Source organism: Bacillus rossius, chromosome 14, assembly GCF_032445375.1.
Source record: "Bacillus rossius redtenbacheri isolate Brsri chromosome 14, Brsri_v3, whole genome shotgun sequence".
NCBI lineage: Eukaryota > Metazoa > Arthropoda > Insecta > Phasmatodea > Bacillidae > Bacillus > Bacillus rossius.
In genome coordinates, this window is record NC_086341.1 from 1,297,006 (window position 1) to 1,322,717 (window position 25,712).

General features: G+C 38.2%; 1 protein-coding gene across 1 annotated transcript; it reads right to left on the bottom strand.

Moving 5' to 3' along the window:
* Positions 1-7,217: 7,217 nt before the first annotated feature.
* On the bottom strand, positions 7,218-23,162 carry LOC134538953 (phospholipase A2 group XV-like). The gene is made up of 7 exons (XM_063380576.1): positions 22,778-23,162; positions 21,012-21,154; positions 18,769-19,000; positions 17,427-17,654; positions 15,815-15,986; positions 10,550-10,672; positions 7,218-9,078 (listed from the first exon to the last, which is right to left on the bottom strand). Exons 1-7 carry the CDS (start codon positions 22,887-22,889, stop codon positions 8,835-8,837), a joined length of 1,254 nt encoding a protein of 417 aa, XP_063236646.1. The 5' UTR covers positions 22,890-23,162; the 3' UTR covers positions 7,218-8,834.
* Positions 23,163-25,712: the final 2,550 nt, after the last annotated feature.

Here is a 25,712-nt window from a genome sequence, read left to right on the forward strand (position 1 = left end):
TGAGTGCAGTTCAGACTCCGACAGTTCTGTTGACTGGTCGGCTTTGCGACAGTGGTGCGAGATAGACAAAACACAACAGCCTCGTCCTCCACCACCACCAAGATATCCGTTCAAAGGTATTCCAACAATGAATTTCCAGCTACCAGGAGATGAAAGCAATGATTTGTTGGAGTATTTCAAGTTGTTTTTCGATGACAATTTACTCGAAATCATTGTTTCTGAAACAAACCGATTTGCAGAGCAAACTCAAGCCAAACAACCAGGTTCATCAAAACAGTTTCGTCCCACTACAAAAGAAGAAATTATTGTTTTTTTGGCTGTGATAATATTACAGAGCATTGTGACGTTGCCTGAACAACAGCTCTATTGGTCGAAAAATCCTTTGGTTTCCGTGCCAGTTTTTTCAAAAATACTGTCCTACCGTCGTTTTGTTGAACTGAAACAATATCTACATTTTTCTAACAACGAATCTTACAATGCTGAAACTCACCCCAACCCAAAATTAAATAAAATTTGGGAAGTGTATCAGAACCTAGAGAAGAAATTTTTTGGTCTCTACACACCCGAAAGAGACCTTACAATTGATGAAAGTTTGCTGTTGTACAAGGGGAGACTAGGATGGGTTCAGTATATTCCAAAAAAGCGTGCCAGATTTGGAATAAAAACTTTCATGTTATGCGAGTCGAAAAGCGGCTACGTGGTCTCTACCATCATATACACAGGGAAAGGTACTTCACTGAATGAAGAGTTCAAAGAACTTCCGATGTCATCTCAAGTTGTGATGACTCTCATGAAGCCCTTTTTAGACAAGGGATATTGTCTCACTACAGACAATTTTTATACATCACCACAACTTGCAGATATTCTGATTTCTCGCAACACTGACACTTATGGCACAGTAAAAATGAACAGAAAAGAAATGCCAGCCCAACTTAAAACAAAAAAACTGAAAAGGGGTGAAATTACAGCTTTTCAGAGAGGAAAAGTGATGGCTCTTCGATGGAAAGACAAAAAGGATGTCGTTCTTCTCAGCACCATCCACAATGCAGATACGGTCGAAGTGAAAACTGCCTCTAAAACTGTAACAAAACCAAAGGTGGTAGTTGACTACAACAACACAATGGGAGGAGTTGATTTAGTTGATCAACATATGTCCACTTATCCACTTCCTAGGAAACGTGGAAAGAAATATTATAAGAAGATTTTTTTCCACCTAATGGAATTAGCATTGTGGAATTCATACGTTATGTACTGCAAACAAGGTGGCAAAAAATCTCCGCTACAGTACAGAATGACAATTGTCCAGGATATATTTGAAAAATATCGCCCGTTTGTTACATCTCCATCTCAGGGACGTCCAGGTACCACAGCACATCCTCTTCGACTGACAGGAAGGCATTTTCCTGATCTGATACCAGCTACTGAGAAGAAAGCCAACCCAACAAGGCAATGCGCTATGTGCAGCAGAGTACGTGACTCAAATGGCAAGAAAATCCGCAGAGAAAGCCGTTACTTCTGTGCAGACTGCAATGTTCCTCTGTGTGTAGTGCCGTGTTTTCGTGTGTATCATACCTCACACAAGGTAGAATGAACCACATGGTATAATGTGTTTTATTCCTTAGTGTTTGAAGTGAATAAGTCTACAAAGAATTAGTGATATATACAATTTTGTGCGTGGAAATTTATGACACGAGTTAACTCGGGATAATAACTATTGGAAAATAAAAAATTCAATATTAATATGAAATTAATAAATAAATGTATCAAACTTATGTGCAATGTCATAGGCAAATATAGTTATTTTTGAATATGCAATAAAAAAAATTGATGTTTTTGGATAAGCACTGTTGATTTTATTTGTAAGGGAAGGGGTTAATATCATGCATGGTGTTTATATATATATATACACATATATATACATATATATATGTGTGTGTGTGTGTGTGTGGCCCAATTGGTTAATCACCTCATTAGTTCAAACATTATAAACATTAATACGTAATTGTTTTACTAAAATTTGATAAAATAAATGTAACATACTTGCCGAGAACAATACCCTATTTACTCGCATAATGTCTGCAGTAATTTGGCTACATTTTTGACCAAAAAAATGGGGTGCTGACATTGAGGTGAAGTCGGAAAAAAAATTTTTTTCCTCAAAATTTCACGTTTTGTGTAGAGTAAAAATATTGTTCTCTCATAATCAGTTTACTAGCAGAGCGCTGGTGACTGGCGACCCTCCGCAGCAGACGTGAGAAATGTGACAGGTGTTGAGGTAATTGGGTGCCCGCGATTAGTGGAAGCCACTACTCATATTTTTTTCTTTTTCTTACTCGCTTGTGCGCTCTTACCTTCAGAAGCCGTAGCCAGCCTACACAAAATAAATGCTTTGCGTGAAAAGATATTTTTTTAATCTTTCATTGAGATGACCACTGACGGCACGGGGCAGATGTCTAATGTCTGCATTAGCCGGCGCCGGCGAGCCTCCCTCCCTGTCCCTTGCCCGCCGTGCGCATGTACCCCCACCACTTCTCCGCTACCTCCCCTACTTTGTGACGTAGTGTGAGTTGACTGTACTGTCTTGTGCTATATATAGCCCATCCCCTTGTAACTCGCGTGACGTCGCAGGCAGCTGCGCAGTGGAGTGTGAGTTTCTGAGTCCGGGTGGTTTCACCACGCTACAAAACCCTCTCAGTGACTGCTCTGGAGAAATGAACAACTCAAGGTCAAAGCAAACTCAAGGTCAAAGCATTGTTGACAGCGTCGGTAATTTTCCATCCCGTTACTGTGCCTTTCAGGGGTGGCCAAGGTTGCTTTGTCTGGTGCGGACTTTATGCGGATTAAAAAAAATTCCATTTCAAGTATTTAAAAAGAAATGTGCAGACATTATGCGATTAAATACGGTAATTACAATTTGCTTTGACTTCATGAGCATTTTAAATATTCAATTTGATGTTTGCTTCGCATCAAAAAACTACTATTCGCACAGGTCCACCACTCTTCCCGTAACGTCGAGGGACCAACAGGAGTGCAGCTGACGTGCCGACTGCTGCCACAGCTCGGGTGGGACGGAACTGTCAGTGAACTGTCCGCTCACGCTCCTCCAGGCTGCGCGGTAGAGAGCTCTTAGATGTGCAACACATTTGTTCTGGTTAGAGAGAAGGATCACATTCGACAACAAACACCTGCAAACAATTTTGTATTTACTATATTTATTATACAGTTTGTACACACAAACAAAATAATAGTTTAGTTTAAATAAATTTGATTTCTCTATCCATTAAAATATATATGTATATAAAAAAAAAAAGAAGGCAATAAACCCATTAGTGGAACACAGCCTCTTTACACGTATTTAAATAGGTATACATTATTTTTACATTTCAAACAGTTATAAATTAAAAAAAAAAAATCCACCACAAATTTGTATTGCTGCGCTGAACTATACAGTTAGCTTCATGGCAAGATAATTAATTGATCATACAAGTGACAGTGCATTAAAATGAATCTGAAGCAAGTGTTAATAAACCATATAACACCAACATGCAACCTAAAACAAATACTTTGATAAATAATAATAAAAAAAACGTTACAAAAAAAACTTACTACCTTGTCTTTACATGTTCTCTCCTATTTGTACTGCCATTGCATATTGCTGTACTTAATTTGGTGTTTGTGTTGGAACTAATTTACACAAGAGGTCACTCTACCATCGGTACTCCGTACGGAGTACGTTAATACTGGTCCTTATACACTGCGCAGGCATACAAACCAAATGCACTTCATGACACTACATTTTTAAAAATATTGCCTTACAGCTTCTCTCATTTGATTTTAATTTTCACAAAATATTAAAAATTTAATCTCTATAAACTTTGATGAGTACACTTACTACAAATAAAGTCACTAAAGCAAGTAAATCTTTACACACACCTATTGAAGATTACTGACCACTGACATATTTCTCGCACAACCAGGACCGTGCTTGCTTAGAGCATGTTTAATAATACCTTGCATGTGGTCGCCAGTCGGAAATACTGTTGACGTACAATACAACAAAGATTATAGAACTCAGCATGCTCACCATATGTATCGGCTACAAAAAAAAAAAGTTTAAGTAATGTGTGAATACAAAGCAAAGAATAATTTACTACTGTTTCCAAATTTATCCTGCAATAACTCTTAGTTGCAAAATGTATCCAATCTAACGAATGCCAATGTCCGTGAAAATGATCCCCTAAAATCTCTCAAATGCGGAAAACGTAAAATATATAAGTGCGGTTTGGATATGACCGTAACCACGTTACTCATCTAGCCAATCACAGAATATACAAGCAACATGACATGGATTTGCAGGTCACAAGCTGCCAAATAAGACTTAAACTGTTGGGAGGTAACTGTTTCTTCCACTAAATTAATAAAAACAAATAAAAAATACATAGGAACATATTCACAAATTAGAACTATATATTGAAAAAAAAAAATTCTTTCAAAATTTCTACGAAAATCTGTATACATTTCAAGATGCCTCCGAGATCAAATGTTAAAGACTAGGTACGCAAGAATGGGAGGTTCGGAAGATATTTTAGTGGTGTCTAAGAAGCCTAACCACATGGTCATAACCAGAAATACAGGTTCTTCAATACATACAGTAGTAAGGCTCGTTCTACACATGGAAGCAGATACAGATCACGCACGTTGTATGTAAATGTTAGCCACGTAAAGGAGTATTCGTAAATGGCACTCGTGCGGAAATGGACGCAATGAAGCTGGTGAAATACTAACATTAACATATGTGAATCTGTGTGATAAATACCAGATCCATGTTTGCAATGTAAAAACATAATTAATATGTTATAAATTGTTTACAATACATGCTGCACACGACAAGTAAATGTGTGTGTGTGCAAACACACACACCTTTCAGAGTGAGTTTTATGTCATTTCTCTCAAATATTTTGAATATCTTCATGTTATGTAACATTCAGAGTTGTTTTTCACTAACAAAAGTGTTGTCTTCAAACTTGACATAACATATTTCTTTTAGCCATGCATTATATTTGCTCCACACTATGAATAACTCAGACGGTGGCTTTGATCATATTATATACAGCCCTGTGGTTAGCATATGCTAATTAGTTAATAGGTTATTACTAATTGAAATCAGCAACTTTTCAGAAGCTTCATTAAAATTCAATACCAGATATGTTGCTAGTACAGTAAAATTTCGACTGCTTATTTCTAGTAGCACAAATCAACATTCCCGTAGAAAAAAATTGATAAACTTTTTAGTGCATTAGAGTAAAAAATAAAAATAATAAAAAATAAACTCTCAAAGTAACTCTACCCAGTCACAAACGTTACAACCTCTCAAAACACAACGAAACAGACACACATACACAGCAGTTAAAATCAATAAGGAACTGAAACCATACAGCCTAAAAAACATTCTACAGTATTCTTTGGGACCCTAAATTCTTCATTAAATATTTTCAGAACAAGCGTGGCAAAGAACGTCACTCGAAGACACCCAGGAAGGGTTGAGCAGCATTCTCGCCCCACGAATATCGCAGCTTTGCGTACGAAGCACAACTGATGCATCATTTTACTATGTACTAACAAAACTACCTAAGCACTTCACTTTCATAAACTTACATACTCTCGCTTTTGAGCATTACTCATTGCTTACCATGTCTCTGTCAAAATAAAATATCAAAATCTTTCTAGCTTTATAAACATGAAGACCTGGGTCAATTCAAATTTAGCATTCAAACAAAGCTCAATAGAGAAAAAAATATTAAACTAGCTTTGTTATGTACAATTATCTATTAGAATTACATATTTAATTTCTGTTAAAACAAATTTTGAATACCAAAAACCACTACTACATTTCTGGAATACCTGGATTTAGGCTTAAAACCTGCACCTAATATGCCTAAGGAAAATTCTAACTTTAAATTGCATATATCTTAAAATAAAAATTATTTTTTTGAATCAAGGAAGACACATTTTGTACACTTGTGTATATTTTAAACCGCAGAAAATACTATGTTCCTCCTTTTGCTCTAATGATTTCTGGTCATTGTTAACAGTGTTTGCCAGTCAAGACAAATATGTTTGGCATGTGGGTGGATTGAAATTTTTACAAAAATATACAACTATAATGGAAAATCTCAGGAATAATGCATTACTAGTGAACAGTAACTCTAAAGCACGTATTTACAATAGTTGGGTCAATTCTTATTCTGGAACTAAGTTAATGATTCTAAAAAGATTGAGAGATTCAGAATGTAATAGTTTTTAAATCAAAGATGAGAATTCTTTCACTACAGAAAAATCTTGAAATTATGAGTGTTATATTTTAATATGTACCTCAAAGTTAATATGTGGATAACTTCAATTAGGATTTTCAGCAGATTAAACAGAAATTTTTCAATTAACAAGTTTTTTGATCAACTGGGGGTCCAATAAAAAAATTAAGTCTTTAATTAATCAGGTTTTTTTTTTTTAAATTATGCAAGCTTTTGTAAATTTATCAGGGTATCAGGCCTTAGGAGTTTACGTATTTTTGAAATCACCCAAATACTAATTTACAACTTTACGTATGTAATGTTGGCAGAACTGAAACAATACTAAGCTCGAGCTAAAAACTGTTTGTCAAGGAAGTCACAGAGATATTTGAAAATAGTTAGAAAAATAGTCTACTGGTGGTTCATAACAGTTTCTAAGGACCAATCACAGACCAGCAAACACTGTGTAACATAAAACAATTCATATGTATAATAAAACTGTACTTTTTAGTGTTTTGTATACATACATTTCTACCATATGCATAAAAAAAAAAAATTATTTTAGTACATTGTTTAGAATTCTCATAGTGTTTTCTCCGTCAATGTTGACTGGTCGTGGCAGTCGGAGTTGTAAACCTCAGGTTTATTCAAGATCTACTACTATCATTTTACAGCTGTGTAAACACACTACGCCGCCTGTTACAACATGTGACATCATTCGCAACTATCATTACATCTTGTAGTTTTTAATAAAGTGTGCTTGTGTGATTAAAACACACCGAGTAATTTCTGTCAGTTCCAAAATACATTTTTTTCCAAAGCCTAAATTTTGTTTGTTAACTAGAAATTGGTGAAAATAGGTTATGGGGTGCATTTAATTATGGTTTAAACAGTTCAATAATAAGTTTTTTGATGTTAGTATAGCCCTTCCCCCCCCCCCCCCCCCCCCCACCACCACCATCTGTAGTTTTAACAAGGATGTACTGAACTTGCATACTTAGTCTAGTTTATAAATTAAAGGTAAGTTTTTAATTATTGTGAAAATATTGAATTTAAAACTTTTGATAGTTCAATACTTTTTCTAATGAAGTAACTAATAAATTATGAGATATTTTCAAAACTGCTCATCTTACACAGGAAGGCAATGAAATTTTTACTTTTAAGTTCGGGTTTAGCATTTTTTCAAACCTTTTAAATAATAATTAAATAATAAAAAAAATCCCTTTCATAAAAATTAAATTTACCCAAGAAACCATGCCACCAGATACCAAAATCAGAACTAAAAATTAATGGAGCAGCAAATATGATACCATTTATTATATATTTCTGACCAATTACAACAGTTAATTCCCTGTGAAGTAAGGATGAAACGGGATTAGTAGAGCAGTGTAACACTTAACACTTCATTGGTCGTCTTACAAAAATGTTGAACCCTGGCAGAGAAATGTCGTATATTGCGTTTTCCTTCTGGCTCAATTTCACACGTGGAGGGATTTTCCAGAACACCAGATACTTACCAAGTGTTATTTTCATGCTTTGAAAGGTCAAGGAAGTAATCATGATTATTAACATGTGTGTGACTTTTTACCGCTATTACATAATACAACAGTTAAACCCTCTTCAGGACATTTCCTGCATAATAGGTTTTAACATATTTAACACTTGACTTGTTAATACGTAGAATTTTACACTGTTGGTAAGACTACAATGCTGAGTACCTTGAGACATTTATAAACAGGGATTTACTGTATTTAGAAAATATCTGTTGAGAAAAACTCGGGACAAAACATAAAATGCAAGCAAGCTATCATGTTGTTGAATTCACAGGAAGAACCCTCAAACAACAGTAATGACAAAAAAAATCATACTGTTGAATTCACAGGGAAAGCCCTCAAACAACAGTAATGACAAGAAAAATCATGTTGTTGAATTCACAGGAAAAGTCCTCAAACAACAGTAATGACAAGAAAAATCATGTTGTTGAATTCACAGGAAAAGTCCTCAAACAACAGTAATGACAAGAAAAATCATGTTGTTGAATTCACAGGGAAAGCCCTCAAACAACAGTAATGACAAGAAAAATCATGTTGTTGAATTCACAGGAAAAGTCCTCAAACAACAGTAATGACAAGAAAAATCATGTTGTTGAATTCACAGGAAAAGTCCTCAAACAACAGTAATGACAAGAAAAATCATGTTGTTGAATTCACAGGGAAAGCCCTCAAACAACAGTAATGACAAGAAAAATCATGTTGTTGAATTCACAGGAAAAGTCCTCAAACAACAGTAATGACAAGAAAAATCATGTTGTTGAATTCACAGGAAAAGTCCTCAAACAACAGTAATGACAAGAAAAATCATGTTGTTGAATTCACAGGAAAAGCCCTCAAACAACAGTAATGACAAGAAAAATCATGTTGTTGAATTGACAGGGAAAGCCCTCAAACAGCAGTAATGAGAAAACTGGGGACAGAACACAAAACGCAGGGAAGCTATCACGTTGTTGAATCCACGGGGAAAGCCCTCAAGAAGGAAACAGCGACGCTACGGGCGGCGGGGGAACGCGCGGAACTTGGCGACCAGGCCCGAGACGTAGGCGAGCACGCGGGCGTCCCGCAGGATGCCCATGTGGTCGGCGCCGGGGAAGGCCTGGTGGTAGACGCGCTGGGGCTGCCGCTCCCGCCAGCGCAGGCAGCCCGCCAGGCTGCGGTTGTTCACCGTGCCATCCCCGTCGCCGTACACGAAGCCGGGGTAGCCGTCCGGGAACTTGCCCTTGGCGAACACCAGCCTGCCCGCAACACATCGGGGAGTGAACCACGGTGTCACACTGTCCGAGATGATAAGAGTGCCGATAGAATGAATGGGTGGAAAAACCCTAGATAACCTACACTTCACAGTAATGCAAATCAGGGATGGATATGAAGGGAGGGTGGCAGCCTTTCCCTGGCGCTAGGTATGCCGAAAAATTTTTCTGCAGACTACAAGAAGTGTGAAATAAAAGGAAAATAGAAAATAAAAAAAATTTATACATCTGCTAATACCGTGTTTTCTCGCATAATTGTCGCAGATTTTATTCTAAAATCAAGTTTGAAAAGTAGGGGTGCCACCATTGTGAGGAAAAAATTTTTTTTGTTAGGTAAAGTTATTCATAAAAACATAACCCTTTCATGGAAAGTACGTTTATTTAAAAAAAAAAGGCGGAGTATACAAGAGCACGCCAAACAATCAATATTAATAATTCCTTAAACAAAAACCTTTCTTCAACTTTAAAAAGAAAAACCAAAACTAACGCGAACGCAAGTCGCTTGAATCTGACGTGAACTAACGTGTCGTAGTACACACTTGCCACGAAAGAATGCGGGCTATCAAATGTAGTTAACTCGGCACCTGACAGAGAGCGCGCGTTGCATCCAATCAGCGAGATATTGATATTCGACTACGTGCGCGGGCTCTATACGGGAAGCAACAAATGATGCGCTGGTTACATTTTTATAAGCGGTACGCCGCGGTAACGCAATCAGATAAAGGAAATACCATTTAAAAACGTCTTTAAAAGAAAATTTACACGCCAGACAACTTTGTATTTCCGTTAATTAAATAAATAAGTGGTAATGACCGAAATTAAATTTTAGATTTAGATTATACCTACACCGCAGTGACGCAGACGATCAGATAAAGGAAAAAACTTTTAAAAACGTCTTTATAAGAAAATTTACACGCCAAACAACGTCATATTTTTCCGTTAATTTATTAAGTAAGTGGTAATGACCGAATAAATATTAGATTTCCACTTTAAAATACATTGTTTTATACGGAAAAGATACCTACACAAAGCGTTCGGCATCTACTAGCGGGACCAAAAACATCATGCGACGTTTACACGAGAAGTTTTTTTATCCCAATTTTGACAGCCTAAAATATGGTTGCGACGATTACGCGCGTGCGACGATTCTGCGATAAAACACGGTATTGTGATTTTACTCATTAAAATCAATAAAATTCAGATTAAAAATCTTACATATGTTGTAAATGGATCAGATTTATGTTAATTGCTGCTGGGACGGGATGAAGTGGGTTGCGTGTGTTAACCACGATTTCTGCCGCGGGCGCAGGAAAGCTTAGTTTAGTCCCTGCGTCAGATCAGGGTTGGCCTCACTGGTGGGGAGGCAAGTGATCCGAGCACTATGTCACTCACATTATAATTATTATGTCTGTAATTATTACACCACTACGTGAGCAGAACGCAGGCGGACACTCACCGGTCGACGGTGGGCACGCCGTAGCCCTGGAGGCAGTGCACCTCGACGCCGGGCGGGGAGAAGTCCTCGGCGTAGCGCTCCACGTCCTTCCTCATCTCCCAGCCCACCTCGTAGTCCAGGTCCCTGCCACGGACAAGCACACCGTGTTACCGTCGCTGCACTCCTCACTTTCATCCACTGCCTTTCATGACACATTTCAAATGCAATAAAAGTGTAAAAAAATTCCAAGCCCATGAAAATCATACTCTATTTACCACAGAAGGGTTGCTCGCACCTTTAATTTTGGGCAAAAAAATATAACATTTTCATTGTAAGGGTCACCCTTGAAGACGGGTCGCGCCATACATCAGTCTTCGTGTCTTCACTAGAGTTCCATGGATACAAGTGAAGTCTTTGTATTCCAGGTCGCAGCATATTGTCCGTAATAATGGAGCGTAAGAAACGCAGCACAGGCGTTGATTCTCGGTTCTTCTTAGTCTGATTATTGCCTCACGCACACGACATACACTCTCTTGCTTCCCTCTGTGTCTCTCTAGCTGGTTTATTTTTATATTTTCCCCCTCGTTTCCGCGCCCCACAGCGCAGCACACACGTCATCTGCCGGCGCCTGTGCCGACCGGCCGCGCCACAGATGCACACACAATAACTGCGCTGTCCTCGGAGCTCACACGACTGCCGAGATAGTGTGATTAAATTAATTATACCTAAATCAAGGAGAAATATTTATTAAAAACCACATAGGTTAATTTAATTGTGCACATATTCAACCACACAGTGGAATATATATTTTTTTTAAACCCTGAGTTAAAAATTTACATAAGGATTGCATTACATTTTTAAACTAAAAATCAGCATAAAAAGTGCAACCCATGTGCAGGTAAATACAGTAAATGGACATATGTTCTAAAATGTTATGTTGGTTTACTGATTTAAAAGACAATTAAGAAAGAATAGTGAGTATGGCTAGGATGACAGATGTAGAGGATTTAGCATGTTCATTGAAATAAAATAAAACTAATATTATTTTTGAAGGAAAGAAAAAGGGACAAATCCAAGCTGATTAACAAAGAAAACCTGTCAAGAGGAAACACTTCTTCATACAATACTTGCCTTTCTGCTGAGGGAAAAGTATAATACCAGGGTGTCCAGCAAACCAGGATAGAAAAATTCCCTGACTTTTCCAGGTTTTCCAGACAAAAATGAAAATTTTTCCAGAAAAATTCAGATTTTCAGATTAATATCTTTCAGAGATTTCTTAAATGAAAGTAAGAAATCATTTGCAGTTGTGTGACCCAGAAATGCAGAGTTGTAATATTGTGTACCAACAGCTTCCTTTTCCTTGTCCCAGAATCTGATGTAAATATGCATTTGTTGCATTTGAGCAACTTTGTTTAAACTTTCATCAAAAGCAACAATATGATGACAGTCAACAACATTATTTAACATTTCCTTTTGAAAGTAAGGAGCAAGACCTGACACAATTGTGTATGCTAATTTGGTTTTCTGTAATTGCATTCCTGCAGCTATTTCACTATCTGGAAACATTAAGAGAAAAATGCTGCATAATGGCATTTAAACACCACAAAATTTTTGATTTTGTAACACTGTCTTTCCTGAAATATTGTTCAACACCTCGAGAACTCACAGACTGGGATCTGCTAGGCAAATCATTATTATGAGCTTTGAGATGATTTGACGTTACCTGACGAATGAAATTGTTCATTAGAAGCTTGTCCATCGAATTTGCTTGTGGTAACTTAAGACACAGCAGTAACCGATTTGAAAAAAATACCAACTGACTTGGAAGAATTCACTGCATTATTTGTACGTTGGTGTTTTTGGCCTTTCATGTGGCTTGAAAGAGCTTGTTTGCCCATATTACTGAGGGAAACGACAGTCTTGCATAATTTACAAAAAAAAAAAAATTTATCGCCCGGCACTTCCACGCACCAACTAAATGCTGGGTCAAGTAACCATGTAGGATTCAACAATGTTTTGTTGAATTTAGACTTTATTCACCGAAATTATAGAGGCCTAGTCACAGCTCCAGTAAAATCTAGCAGAAAGACCACGAAATATTCGCAATAAACAAAGCGTAAGTTTGTATGCACATCGATACAGTGTACAGAAATATGCTACATTTTATAACTTCCTAAGATCACAGCTCTAAAATTCGTAAGTATTTTGGCTATGATTAGAGTACAAAAATTTCCAAAATAATATTTGTATCTTTCAAAGAAAATTATGTTTGGCAATCTGAGAGAACTGACGAAACGTGTAAACAAACGGAGGAAACTGCAGTAATGGCGCCGGTGGTCGGTTCAGCCAGCTTCGGTAACCTTCGGGTACACTCAAGAACCGCCAAACGAATGGTATGTTGTAACCCAAAATATGGTACAGTAGCAATATATTAGGCAGACTAACTATGAACAGTAGCTTACAAGTTTACAAACTATGGTATTATCTGCCCTCTTCCTAATGTTGGGTGCGGTATTATCATCAAAATACGGTATGCATGTCATACATACGGTAGGTATTTATAGACTTCATGAAAGCAGCACCCTTGTATGTCGCAAGTCCAGATACGTAAAGGAAAACATTAGTTTAAATATGATTTGATTTGTCAAATAGTAAAACTAAAGAGTGTATTCTGTAAAACTTTGAGAAAAACCTTCATGATAAGCAAGTGGTTAGTGGTTTTGGTCATTTCCAGAACTTTCACAATTTTCCCTGACTTTTCCCTGAACACCAAAATTCCCTGACTTTTTCAGGTTTCCAAGGTTTTCCAGGTCGCTGGACACCCTGAATACGTATTTTTGTCACTGCTGATTCACTTAATTATACTGCAGACTAAGTAAATTATTTATAATTTATTATTTTAGTTTAAAAAATTAAAAAAAAGGTGGGGTAAAAAACTTTAATGTAAATTTATTTACTTGGAAGCAATGAATCGCTTGTTCTTTGAACCTTCTCTGAGCACATGAATAGAAATTGGCTGATACCTGATTGTAACCCAGTGAGGAGCCCAAAAGACACAGCGCATGGGACAAGTGATGGATAGAGTCAAGATTTTGTGGTGTTATTTTAAGACAAATTTCGGTGTAAAGAAATAAAGATTTTGGTGTTATATGGTTTTATTTTTTTGCTCAAAATACCCACGGCAAAATTTTCTTGCTCTTCTGTACGACATGCAAATTTATTAAAACAAATATTAATAAACACTAAAACCTCATGATCTAATCACAATTAAGTTCATTTGCAAATTCATAAATTCAAACTTTTAAATAACTACTAAAAATTTCATGACTTAATTACAATCACATACACTACAAAATTACACAATTAAGCACTTCCAAAGTTACTATTAAGACGGTTTTATTGAAATGCTATCATAGTTAAATTTTCCGCATTTTCTGGAGTGAGACGTTGTCTTCTGTCACTAACTACCAGTGAGTACCTGGAAAATGAACGTTCTGCATCAACATTTGATGTTGGGAACCAGATTGCCCTTAAACTGGCTTGAGCAAATTCACTGTAGTCCCCTTTAAGGGAGCACAGTACCTTTGCAACATCAATTTGACTTGTTTCTGGCAATGAAAGTTCATCCTCAATTATTTTTTTGAAAGCAACATAGCATGTATGAATGTATCAATGGGAAGATGGGAAACACAAGGCAAGTTATGCAGAGACTTCTGTAGGTTTGCATCTTCTATGCTAACCTTACTCACATTTCTTGGGTTGAACAGCAAATTAATAGCATTGAAGACTCTTAGACAAGGATGTCGTTTAACAGATGAGTTTTGCCTCAAACGCTTATGTTTATCACTCGTGACATGTTTCACAAGCGTATCGCGTCTCTCGTAGTCTAGCCTGCAGTTACAGAATTTGCACATTAAAATTTTATCACTGAAATAAAATCCTTCGCTGGAAAATTCTTTCGATCGGTCACTGGCAGAAACCTTCGTTTTAGGCATTCGCATTATCAAAAAAATTTTAATCACATAGGAAGAATTTAACCTCTCAATACGCAAAAACTTGCCGTGCTGGAAAGATCAAAACAATGGAGAATAGATGTGAATACAAACGCATACCGAATACCAACATACGTACGTGAAAATTAATACCGACATAAACATGTACTATTTATTATTTACAATCGTTACGTTGAGCAGGGTTAATTTTATTTTCGTACCCTACGTACTTTATTTTAAATAAACAGTAAAAGCAATGCGCTTTAGTGTGTAATATTTTAATTATTAAAAATGTAATCTTAGAAAAACATATTTTGGACGTTTGTTATTTTTGTATTTACAGAAAGTGAACGGCGGCCATTGTATCATAGTTATCAACATCTTAAATTATTATGGTACACAGTATTACCGTTTAAAGAAAATATTACGTTAATTCCGAGACATCATTTTAAAATCTATAATGAATCACCGTCGCATATAATATATATGGCTGCTAGTTACTGTCAGAAATATTTTATTGTGCTGAAGATAGTGAATTGTCATTACAGAATGGGAAAAAAACGTAAATAATCAGGATAGACGAAATTTCGTGACATATCGCGGATTTCACACAATTTCGTTTTATTTCGTGTTTTCAAGTTGTTTTCGGTGTTATTTCGTTTTATCGCGCATTACCATATAATCGTGCCTCTAGTGATGGACGTCACTAGTGTTTACCTCCTCTTCTTCAGTTCCACCGACTACGCACTCAGTCTCTGCTTTGCTTTGGAAGAGACCTGGATATCTTGTGGATCCTTTTTGTGTCACGCTAAAATTTAAAATCCTCTCTTCACAGTGTATATATTTCTTTATTTGCCTTGTCACTATCTGATGTCCCAGTGAGGAATTTGTTGTTTGAGTGGGTAGTGAGTTAAGAGTAGTGTCTCATTTTCAGCACATATTAATTACATAAAGTATTAAAGACATTTGTTAATATATATATATTGTCCACAATTTTTTTTTTTTACAAAGAGGCAATCTTGGGACAGTTGTTGAATGCTTGAGTAGCTTCTAAGTACTTACTCTCTTGACATACACTGTGCATGAAGTAATTTACAAGGCAAAAATACCTAACAATCTGTCACACTTTGATGTTATATATCATTATTTTACTTTCACAAACATGAATTGAAGGACTTGAATCAGGCCAGGAGAAGGCCGTGTGACTACAAACTGGGAAATGAAGGGCCTCCACGAACTGCCCAGAACCCTGGCGACGGTCACACAGCACGAGGCGCGGAGGGCGGGCACTCACACGAGGTACTGCCGGAAGTCCCGGACGGTGTAGTTGCGGACCTCGGTCTGCACCAGCACCTCGGGGTCGGCCCAGAAGTGGCGCGAGGGCAGCAGCCAGGCGAGGCTGGGCGACGTGATCTGCTGCTCGCGCATCGTGCTCTCGCGCAGCACGTACGAGCCCAGGTCGTCGCCTGGAACCAGCCCCCAGTCACTGCTCTGTACTGCAACTTCATTAGAAGTGTAAAAGTAACGAAAACAAGCATACCCATATGTATTCGTTACTATAACAATTAGTACTCGTTACTATCGTATCGTTACGTTACTCATTACTTCTGATACCGCATAACAATCTATGTTATGTTACAGCAACGAATCGAGTCGTATTGCGTATACGTACAGTATGACGTCGCGTAAATAATAATAAATTGAATATAAACAATTAACAATATTTGATAATTAACAGTTTTTGTTAACCAAGAAACAAACAAATCTCATTAGAGCGGCTTTATTATATTATCTCTTTTAAAATAAGAACCAAAAAAACGTTAAAATACCCGATAATAAAAAACAAAAACTTACATATTTCTAATTTGTAAAAAAATAGGTAACATACTAATGTGTGTCTCTGTGTGTGTGAAGGGAGGAGGGAGGGAGAGAGCCTTATCAAATTTTAAAATAATTTTAGTTTTATTGAATTGTTAAAGACAAAACTCATTTGTCATTTCCACCATAAATAAAAAATGCAGCGCTGTAATGTGTCTTCATTAACTGTTGCCCTAAAGTGAAGAGCTCAACATTCCCTTTCCACTCCCCGGCTTCAAGTGGCCACTCCTGGGAGTTGCGATTCTCGTTACACACTGATGTGCCATCACTCTGATTTACCCTACCGGCAGTAAGAAGTTTCCATTCAAAAACCAACAGGCTGACAGCAACACCCATCATTAGGGAACATGTCTTTTTTTTTTGCGAAATAACCCGATCGCCCATTAGACTGAAATAAGCTACGCCCGTGCTAGTAATTGTTTCCTTTGCGATTGGCAGCCGTCCGCAGGAGAGGCCATTTCCCTATTCGGCCGGGCCATTCAAGACGCATTTGCTGCCACACTGGACGCCTGTGATTGGTGTATTTGACTGCACACAAAATAAACCCAGCCAACCACGAAAAAACCAAGACCAAGTTTTTAACGCACATCCGGTCTATAAATCTATTAGCGAAAGGTTGCACGGTCCCAAAGGGCACAAACCTGTGGGATCCTCAAGGAACCCGCGCGTGGGTTTAGTCTCTGGATACCGTGCTTGTACGTGGTACGTTGCTCACGTGTTGGTTTGTATGCGTGCAATATGTAGAAAACATTATACCATAAGTCGTCCACAAAAACCAGTTTTGATGTTTATGTTTATCGAACCTCGCGTGGCCTGGGCGTTTTGCGCGTGGGTTTAATCTCTGGATACCGTTCTGGTATGTGGTACGTTGCTCATGTGTTGGTTTGTATGCGTGCAATATGTTTATGTTTATCAAGCCTGTTTCACAGTCACGACTTTGCAAGCACAAGTGGGGGGGCTTCATGATCCCTGGGGAGAGGAAGGGGGGGGGAGGTAGCCCCCGGATCGCCCCGGCTACGGCTGCTCACCAACGGCGTAGACCTTGAGGGCCTTGATGGAGCCGCCCCAGACGCCGGCGAGGGTGACGAGCGCCCGGACGTGGGCGTCCTTCCACGCCTGCGACTGCAGGTGAAGGAAGTGCAGGCACATGGGGGCGCCCATGCTGTGTGCCAGCAGCACCACCCGCTGGCCCCCGCTCGCCACGTACGTCTCCTCCACCAGTGCACGGAGCCGGGCGAAGTAGTCCGCGTTCTCGTCTGCCACACACGCACGCACACATCCCAGTCTCGGCCGTGAAGCCAGCACACGCCCCACCTCCGACTGCAACATATCCAGACCTGCCATCTTCACAGAGTTTATCACTTCTCACAGATATTTGAAGATCATGTTGAATTGCCATAAAAACAACATTTATGTATATTCACAATGGCTTGATTATATTTTCCAATTTAAAATACATTCCTGAAAAATAATTACATTCCACTTCGCTGTTAAACTATATAGAGAAAACAACTCTGATGTTGTGTGGCACCATGAATGACACTTCTGGGTTTTTAATTCAACAAACAAAAAACATTTACTCCTAAGGATTCTTTCACACAATTTAGAAAGTTAAAGAATCATCTACATATTACCAGGGGACAAATCTAGTATGTCATGGCCTTACCTTGAACTGTTTACCGTTTCAGGTTTTTTCGTCACCATGTTTGTGATGTGCTACGATGGAGAAATAATGAAAGCCATCACCAGATAGATCTTTGCACAAACAAAAATTTTAAAAATGGTAGCAAGAATTAAAATGGTTAAGACTTGGCGAAAACCAAATTTGCAGTTGTTTGTTCTCCTGAAATGCCGAATGAAATGTACAGAAAGAATGTAAGTACACAAATTCATGTGCGAAACCAACAACGAGCTGCGTAGAAACGTAGTTCGCTGACCAGTTCTTTCTGTCACAAAACCAGACAGCATGATGTCTGATGCAGACCTGTTATGTTTAAACTTCATTCGTAAGAACGAATAGACGGAATCATCAAAACTGTATGCCATTGAAGTTTGAAATATGGAAATGTAACCAGTTATAAAACAGGAAACACAGTACTGAAACGAAAGCAGACGGTGTTGATGAACTCTGAGCGAACTAAGAACGCAGGCGGTGCAGTAATGCCACCTGGCAACCAAGCTGCGATATCCCAGAAAATCCTGAACGCGAGCAGTTCGATTGGCAGCGGACTACAGATGTACCGAACCAAAGAACGCGGGATAAAGAGCATTAACAAGACGCTTGAGTAATATCCGAGTGGGATCGACAATTAAAAACCACAGATTTAAACCAATCCAAGAAAAGGGCCGACGCAGCAGGCAGGGACTCACTGGGGGCCTTGCGGAAGTCGTACGGGGCCCCGCGGACGGTGATGTTGCGCCGGTAGCCGATGCCCACCAGCGCGTCCACGATGCTGGCGAAGTAGGACCCGGTGGAGGCGTGGCTGGGGTCCAGCCACTCGACGGAGTAGCTGGCGCCGAAGCCCGGGATGCGGGTCTCCACGCCGTCCACGTTGCGAGTGGTGCGCGACGCGTTGTCGTACACCAGCTTCATGTTGTCGATCTGCCGAGCAAACAGCCGGCCGGCCGGCGACCACAGTGCAGTGAGACCCCACTAATGAACTCCCTGTTGATACAAAAACCTCATTAATATAAAGTGTTGCAACAGTTGCTAGTAGAACTTACATAGGAGTCATATTGCTAAGTAATTTGTTAATAACAAAAGTATGGTTATCACGTAATAAAAAATTGGTTTTTGTTCAAAATGTATACAAATAAATGCAGTAAAGAATGGTTAATACAAATATTACATAGTAATGTATAGAAACAAAGTGAAGTTTCAACTAAAATAATACTGATATAATTTTTTTGGTTCAGTGTAGTTGAACAAAGCTTAGGAATGACATATTTATCTAAAGTGATGGTTTAATCTTCACTTTATTATTGTCTTAAATCCTTCTAAAAAAAGTAGTAGTACAACACATTTGGGACTGTATAAAATTGTGTGAAAGTTTCCTTGGAGCATATTATAATTTTTAGGCATGTTATGCACGCACTAAAAGGAAACAATATTTTAAACTTTATTTGAATTACATTTAGAAATTATAATTTAATCGTGATTAATTATTTTATAGTTTGTTTAACACCTCATTATTACAAAGTGACAAAACAATGGTTCCTTCAAGTGTATATTACTGAGGTTTGACTGTAACACACCTGCACAGTGTCTACATTGAGACAGCTAGTGCAGAACTAGAAATTGTTAATAAATTGTTTCATGTGTATTTATATATTATATAATTTAAATATTATATAATTATTATTTATTAAGTTTTTAAAATCTATAAATTATTTTAACAAAATTAAATACCATAATAATTTTATGCACATGCTTATAATAATATTGAATATAGAGTATTTATTTAAATGTTTTAATTTGATTGAATCTATACTCAACCAACTGTATCAATAATATCACTCCAGTCCTTTTATTTATTTTTACTTATATTAATTAATGCATGCATAATTAAAGTTAGTTTTTTTATCACGCTAAGTAAGTAGGCTATAACTTCTAACATGCATACACGGGTACACACACCCACATTTTCTTTTATTTGTAGATCTAACACCTTGTCGCCAGCGAGGTCATTAGAGACGGTAACACAGGCGATACAGAACTAGGTCATTGGGTAGTGAACTGTCCATGGCCTGTAATAATGATTACGGAACCATCTCAAAATTTGCTTGGAGTTATTTCGAGATTACAAACCACGGAAAAATTTATCATAGAATCAGAATACAAAGCCAATGATAACTTGTTCCTTAATGACGGTCATTTTACTTTTCTGTATTTGTTAAGGTGTAGATGAAAAGCATCCCCTACGGTTACCCAGCATTCTAGCTTTTAACCTGACAAGGCCTCTTTTTGTAATATTTTTTTAAAGTTCAAAATAGGGCAATGGCTTCTCTTGCTGACTGCAGCCAATTACAAGGGAACAATTGCTAGCGAAGTTTAATGAGCGATCCAATTTTTAAAATACATGCCCCTATTTATCTGGCTAGCACTATTTTTTAATTTTGTAATTTTCTGGTATTTCGAGGTTTTCCCTTTTATGCTACAGATATTCCTGACAATTTTTAACGTTTAACGTTGCTCTAGAAGAAAACACATCAGCTTCATTTGTATCTACTCACCCTCGAAAATGCCACTAGAAAGCTACAGACAACACAAAGTGCCGTGTGTTCGAGGGCCAGTAAAAAGTGAACTAGAATTTGTAACCAGTTCACTTGATGCTAGCACAGAGACATAGCCGGGCTATCGTTTAACTGAAGTATCTTTTTAGGTATAGTCTGGTAAGTATTTATAATGTTGTTTCAGATCAAGTTTTCCCTTTCTCTTCTGTGCATACCTGACACTATGAGAAAGAGTATCAGCTTCAGGTTAAGCGTGCTACTGTATGTGGATCTGCGTTAGTTTGACAAACCGTTGTGAAACTCAACACTCAAAAATCTTTGATGCCATGAAGTAAGTAAGTAAGTAAGTAAGTGGCACATCCCCGCACGAGGCTGCTCACCCAGCAGTCGATGATGAGGGGCACCAGCAGCTCCATGTTCAGCCAGATGTTGAAGAAGTCGTCGGTGGTCTTCTCGCACACGTAGTGCACCACGCTGGTCTTGTTGAGGCGCGCCTCCACCTGGCTGCCCCCGTCCCCGGGCACTGCACATACACACACACACCCTGCTCCTCAACACCTGCTTTACTCATGCCTAGAGACCGGACAAATTCGCGGGTTCAATGACCTTCAGGATAGACTCCAATATCCTCTAGACACTCGGGCAAATGCCAACTGTTCATTGGCTGCTGACTTGTGAGACGTCTCGATTGGGTGGTCTGTGATTCGACACTTCTACACTCGGGCAAATGCCAACTGTTCATTGGCTGCTGACTTGCGAGTTGTCTCGACTGGGTGGTCTGTGATTCGACACTTATATGAGTGAGGGTCTCTAATTGGCCCTCAGTCCTCCAGATTAACAGTGAACCAACTGCAGAAGAAGCACTAAGGTATAATTATTTAAATTTTTAAAAATACGAAATGAACCCGTGAATTTTTCAGGTTTCTACTAATGAGGAACAAAGGTTTATACCCTCTTGTGGAATATAAAAATAGAGAAGTTTTTAAAGAACTCCTCTTACTTCACCACCTTCACCATTATCATGAGGTAGAAAACTACTTGTAAAATCATCAAAGGTAAAAGTTTTTTATCGTGTATCCAAGTCTATCCCTTGTTCTTAATGGCATGACCCTGAATCTTGAATACATTGTTCCTGTGGTACCTCCATGATTCTTGCTGTTTTAATTTAGTAGATCGAAAGCTCCTGACAGTAACAAAAGTTGTGATGTAACAATGAATTATGATCGTATTATTACATAAAGTTAAAAATCCGAAAATTATTTTTTTTATTTTTAACATTGCTGTATTGTAATATTTTTGCTACGTTAAGAATCTTCTAAACACTAAATTAAAACAGCAAGCATCATGTACATGATCAATTAAAATCCCTCAATAAATTAACAATGTTAAAAAGTTAATGCACAAAAATAATTTTGTTGGTTCAATTCTTACAGATAAGCCCCATTTGTCCAGAATTATCTCTAGAAAACACATCTAACTCAAGCATAGTGTCTGTCTGAAATTTGTAGACCTAAAATTTATTTGATCAGTAAGTACACATACTTGTTTAATTTAAACACAGCAAAAAACACTTTTTTTTTTTTTAGTTTTAATATGTCATTAATTTTATTACTGTAGTTTTGTATAGCATGACTTTTCCAAAATCTTTTAGCATACCTGTACACAAAAAAAAAAGTAAAATAGACGTACTATTCTAACTTAAAACCAACTGGATTTTAAGAAGAGTGTATTGAATCAAAGAATAAACTATAATGTTATAATTTTTTTAAAGAGCAAGAGGAAGTTCTAGCTTACTGATTGCATAATAACCTTGAAAGAAATAGGGTTGCAAAAGTGTTTGCGCAACTCAGTACTAAAGAACAAAGGGTTATGTGGGTGGGTCATTCCAGTACGTTCTACTTCTAATTTGACTGTTTTGGATAGCGTGTGACTTGCAATTAATGGCTTCATTGTTTAACTGCAGCACCAAACCAGGTCAAAACTTACGAGCTAACAATCAATAAACACGAACTAAGTAACATCGCCACGCAGTGTGTGGATATAATAATAAATTTAAATGAAAATAAAAAATCGTGCGTGTTTTTGTTTCCATAGTAACAAAAAAAAGCAAATGAAAAAAATCGCTTACCTAGATTCAAAAACTTACCCAAAATAAAGGGAGGTCCATCGACATCAGCAACAACGCTGGACATAGAAACTGTTAAATGCAAATGCCCCGTAAAAAACAACGCAAATAACAAAAAGTCACCGAGGCACATTATTTATTCTGGAAACAACAGAATTAATTTAGTGTAATGATAAGATACACCAAATGAAAAAAATATATATATCGTGCTTCGTATGCACCAACACCTCCTGCTGCAGTTCAACTAACAATGGAAGTAAGCCACTCGCTTTAAAAACTGTTATTTAAACCACCGTAGCAGACAAACAAACAACACAACCTTTTAGACACGACAAATGTTTTGCCTATGACGCATTGTTTTGATTGTACCTGCTCCGCAACCTTACGACGTATGAAATAGTTCGATGCGCGAACACCAATCAAAAGCCGTTTCACGTCCGAACACGTGCTCCCGATCGACCAATCGCAGTCCACTTTCCGAATGCGCCCTTGCACACCGCAAACACTGTTGACCATGGCCTGATGGTGAACAGCTGATAGACTTTGTCTGAACTTTAAACTCCGTAGCGCTCAGGCCTCGTGGCGTGGTTACGTTCAAAGGCTACGAAATGGAAAATAAATTTAACAAAGAATCATAGTCGGCATGATATTTCAAATGTATCAAAAATTAAGAAATCGCGTAACTAATTTATTTTCCATCTGACTAAATTACAATATTTAACTGCTTAATTAAGTATATTGTTTAGAAATAAATCCAGTTGACTAAAATGATATATTTTCATGTGCCTTTTTGAACAAATAATATTGTATGTATTTGGTACATGGAGCTAAGGGGCCGTTCATTAATTACGTAAGGGCCCCGAGTGGGGTCAAAAAATATCTACATGACCTTACCCATTATTAAAAGAGGGAGGGGGGGGGGTGAAAGCTATTCATACGTAATATTTTACTCCGAGTTTAAAATCACCTGCACGGGAAAAAAAATTTGATAAAGCATTTTGGTTCGAGCATCAATTCCCTAAGAAGCACCAGGAAGCATCGAACAATCTCAGCATAACAGTGCATCGTTCATAACTCAATGTTCTGCTGCTGTACTGCCAATTAGGGCTTTTAAAAAAATATAATTTGAGTTTATTATGAATACATTTAAAATTGTCAATAATTTGGTTTTAAAATGTTATTCTCTTTCACTGGTGAAAACATGACGGATAATTATCTATGATAAAACAACATTGGCCTTCCCTGCTCGTAACATCTACTCTTCAAATGTTTTCGGAACACTTCTCTTCAGATATGAAAGGCGGAATGCATACCTAAACTCAACATGTTGAAAGTTTGGCGATGGTTGCGGTACGTATTTACGTCTTGCGTAGTTTACAAACCTTATTTGAAAACGTCGTTATTGAACATTTTGCGTTTGCGTATGGTATAACCCTGCCTTAGATTTGTTAGATGTATTTTTAACGTTCTAGCAGATTCACTGATGTTCTACAACACAACCGCACCGCTCTTGATGGCCCATACAAGATCGGACGAGTTTCTCTCGCCGATTAGAGCCAATGCGAAAAAAAAAGAAAAGAATGTTGCAATTTGATTGCAGTATTTCCCGCGGAAAACAAAAATCATTACTAGTGAGTAGTCTGGAAATTACCAAGTCCGAAAAAAAAGAAACTGTTCTACCGACGAAAGGAGTAAGAACGAGTTACAAACATTTTTCAGAATAAACGTGTCACGTTATTTCTGAAAACACCGCAGCCCATTCTTACTGCTTTGGTTGGTAGAACTCTCCGTGTGGTGTTCTCAATTCCTAACTATCGAACTACCGACCTAATGTAAGTGTGGCCGACGCAGGGCACAAGCGCTTAATTGAATTCTCGGCAAGCAGCAGCTCGTATCTAGAGCGAGCCATTCTCTCGCTGGGGTAGCCTGGCTGTGACGCGTGATGCTATCTCCGCCATTGTTAGCAGTCAGCGCGGAGTCCACTGGGGCGAGTCAACAATGGCGCCGCCTGCGAAGTGCCAGACGTGCCATTGTCATGGTACTTGTGCTATTTTCTTGTGCTTTATAGTGGTACTTGTGCCAGTGTTATGGTACTCGTACCATAATTTTCTGAGTGCACAGAGTATCATGGAGTCTATCATAGAGGTAGTTGAAATCTCGAAATTTTCTGGTCTCTACCTATTACAATCATTCCTCTGTGTATCCGCCCGTCAGGCTAGATTCCACAGTACTATTGACATTAATTGACTGCTGCTTGTGTTGGGGGCCATCTCCGTCTCTCTCTGATCTCTTGGTATTAGCTAGGGACTGTAAAAAATTGCGGGTTCAGAGACCTCTAGAATTGACTCCATTATCGTCTGTCTACTCTGGTAAAAGTCGCCTGTTCATTGGCTGCTGACTGGTGAGACGTTTCATTTGTGTGATCTGTGATTCGATACTTCTTTGGTTGAGGGTTTGTTATTGGCCCAGGATACTCCAGCTCAACTGCCAGCCTATGGTCGAAGCAGAACAAATGCATAAGTGTTTGAATCCAAGCCTATCACAATGAATTCACGAATTTTTGTCTCTAGTATTAGCACTGCCGATGGCTGAGTGACCATCATTGGCTCGAGGTCTGCCGGCAATGGTCCAGCCACAAAAGACTTGGAAGAGCATAGACGTGTGTAGGGCAGCAAGGGGCCCGCCAAGTCAGGGGCGTATCTGTGTCGGCGAGGCGGGATGGTAAGTGCGACGGTCGCTAGTGCTTCTAGCGCGGTGTCGCCTCTATGCGCAAGGCTGGCGCGCAGTCTTCTCTCCGTGAGGTGTAACCAGAACACCAGAAGGCGGAGAAATGAAGATAAAGGTGGGTGCTTTCAAAAATCTTTACCGGGCGTTTCTTGTTTAAAAAGTATTATGAAAATACATGGTTTTAGACATCAACACTCTTCTAAAAAATGCAGTTAAGAAATAAATACGG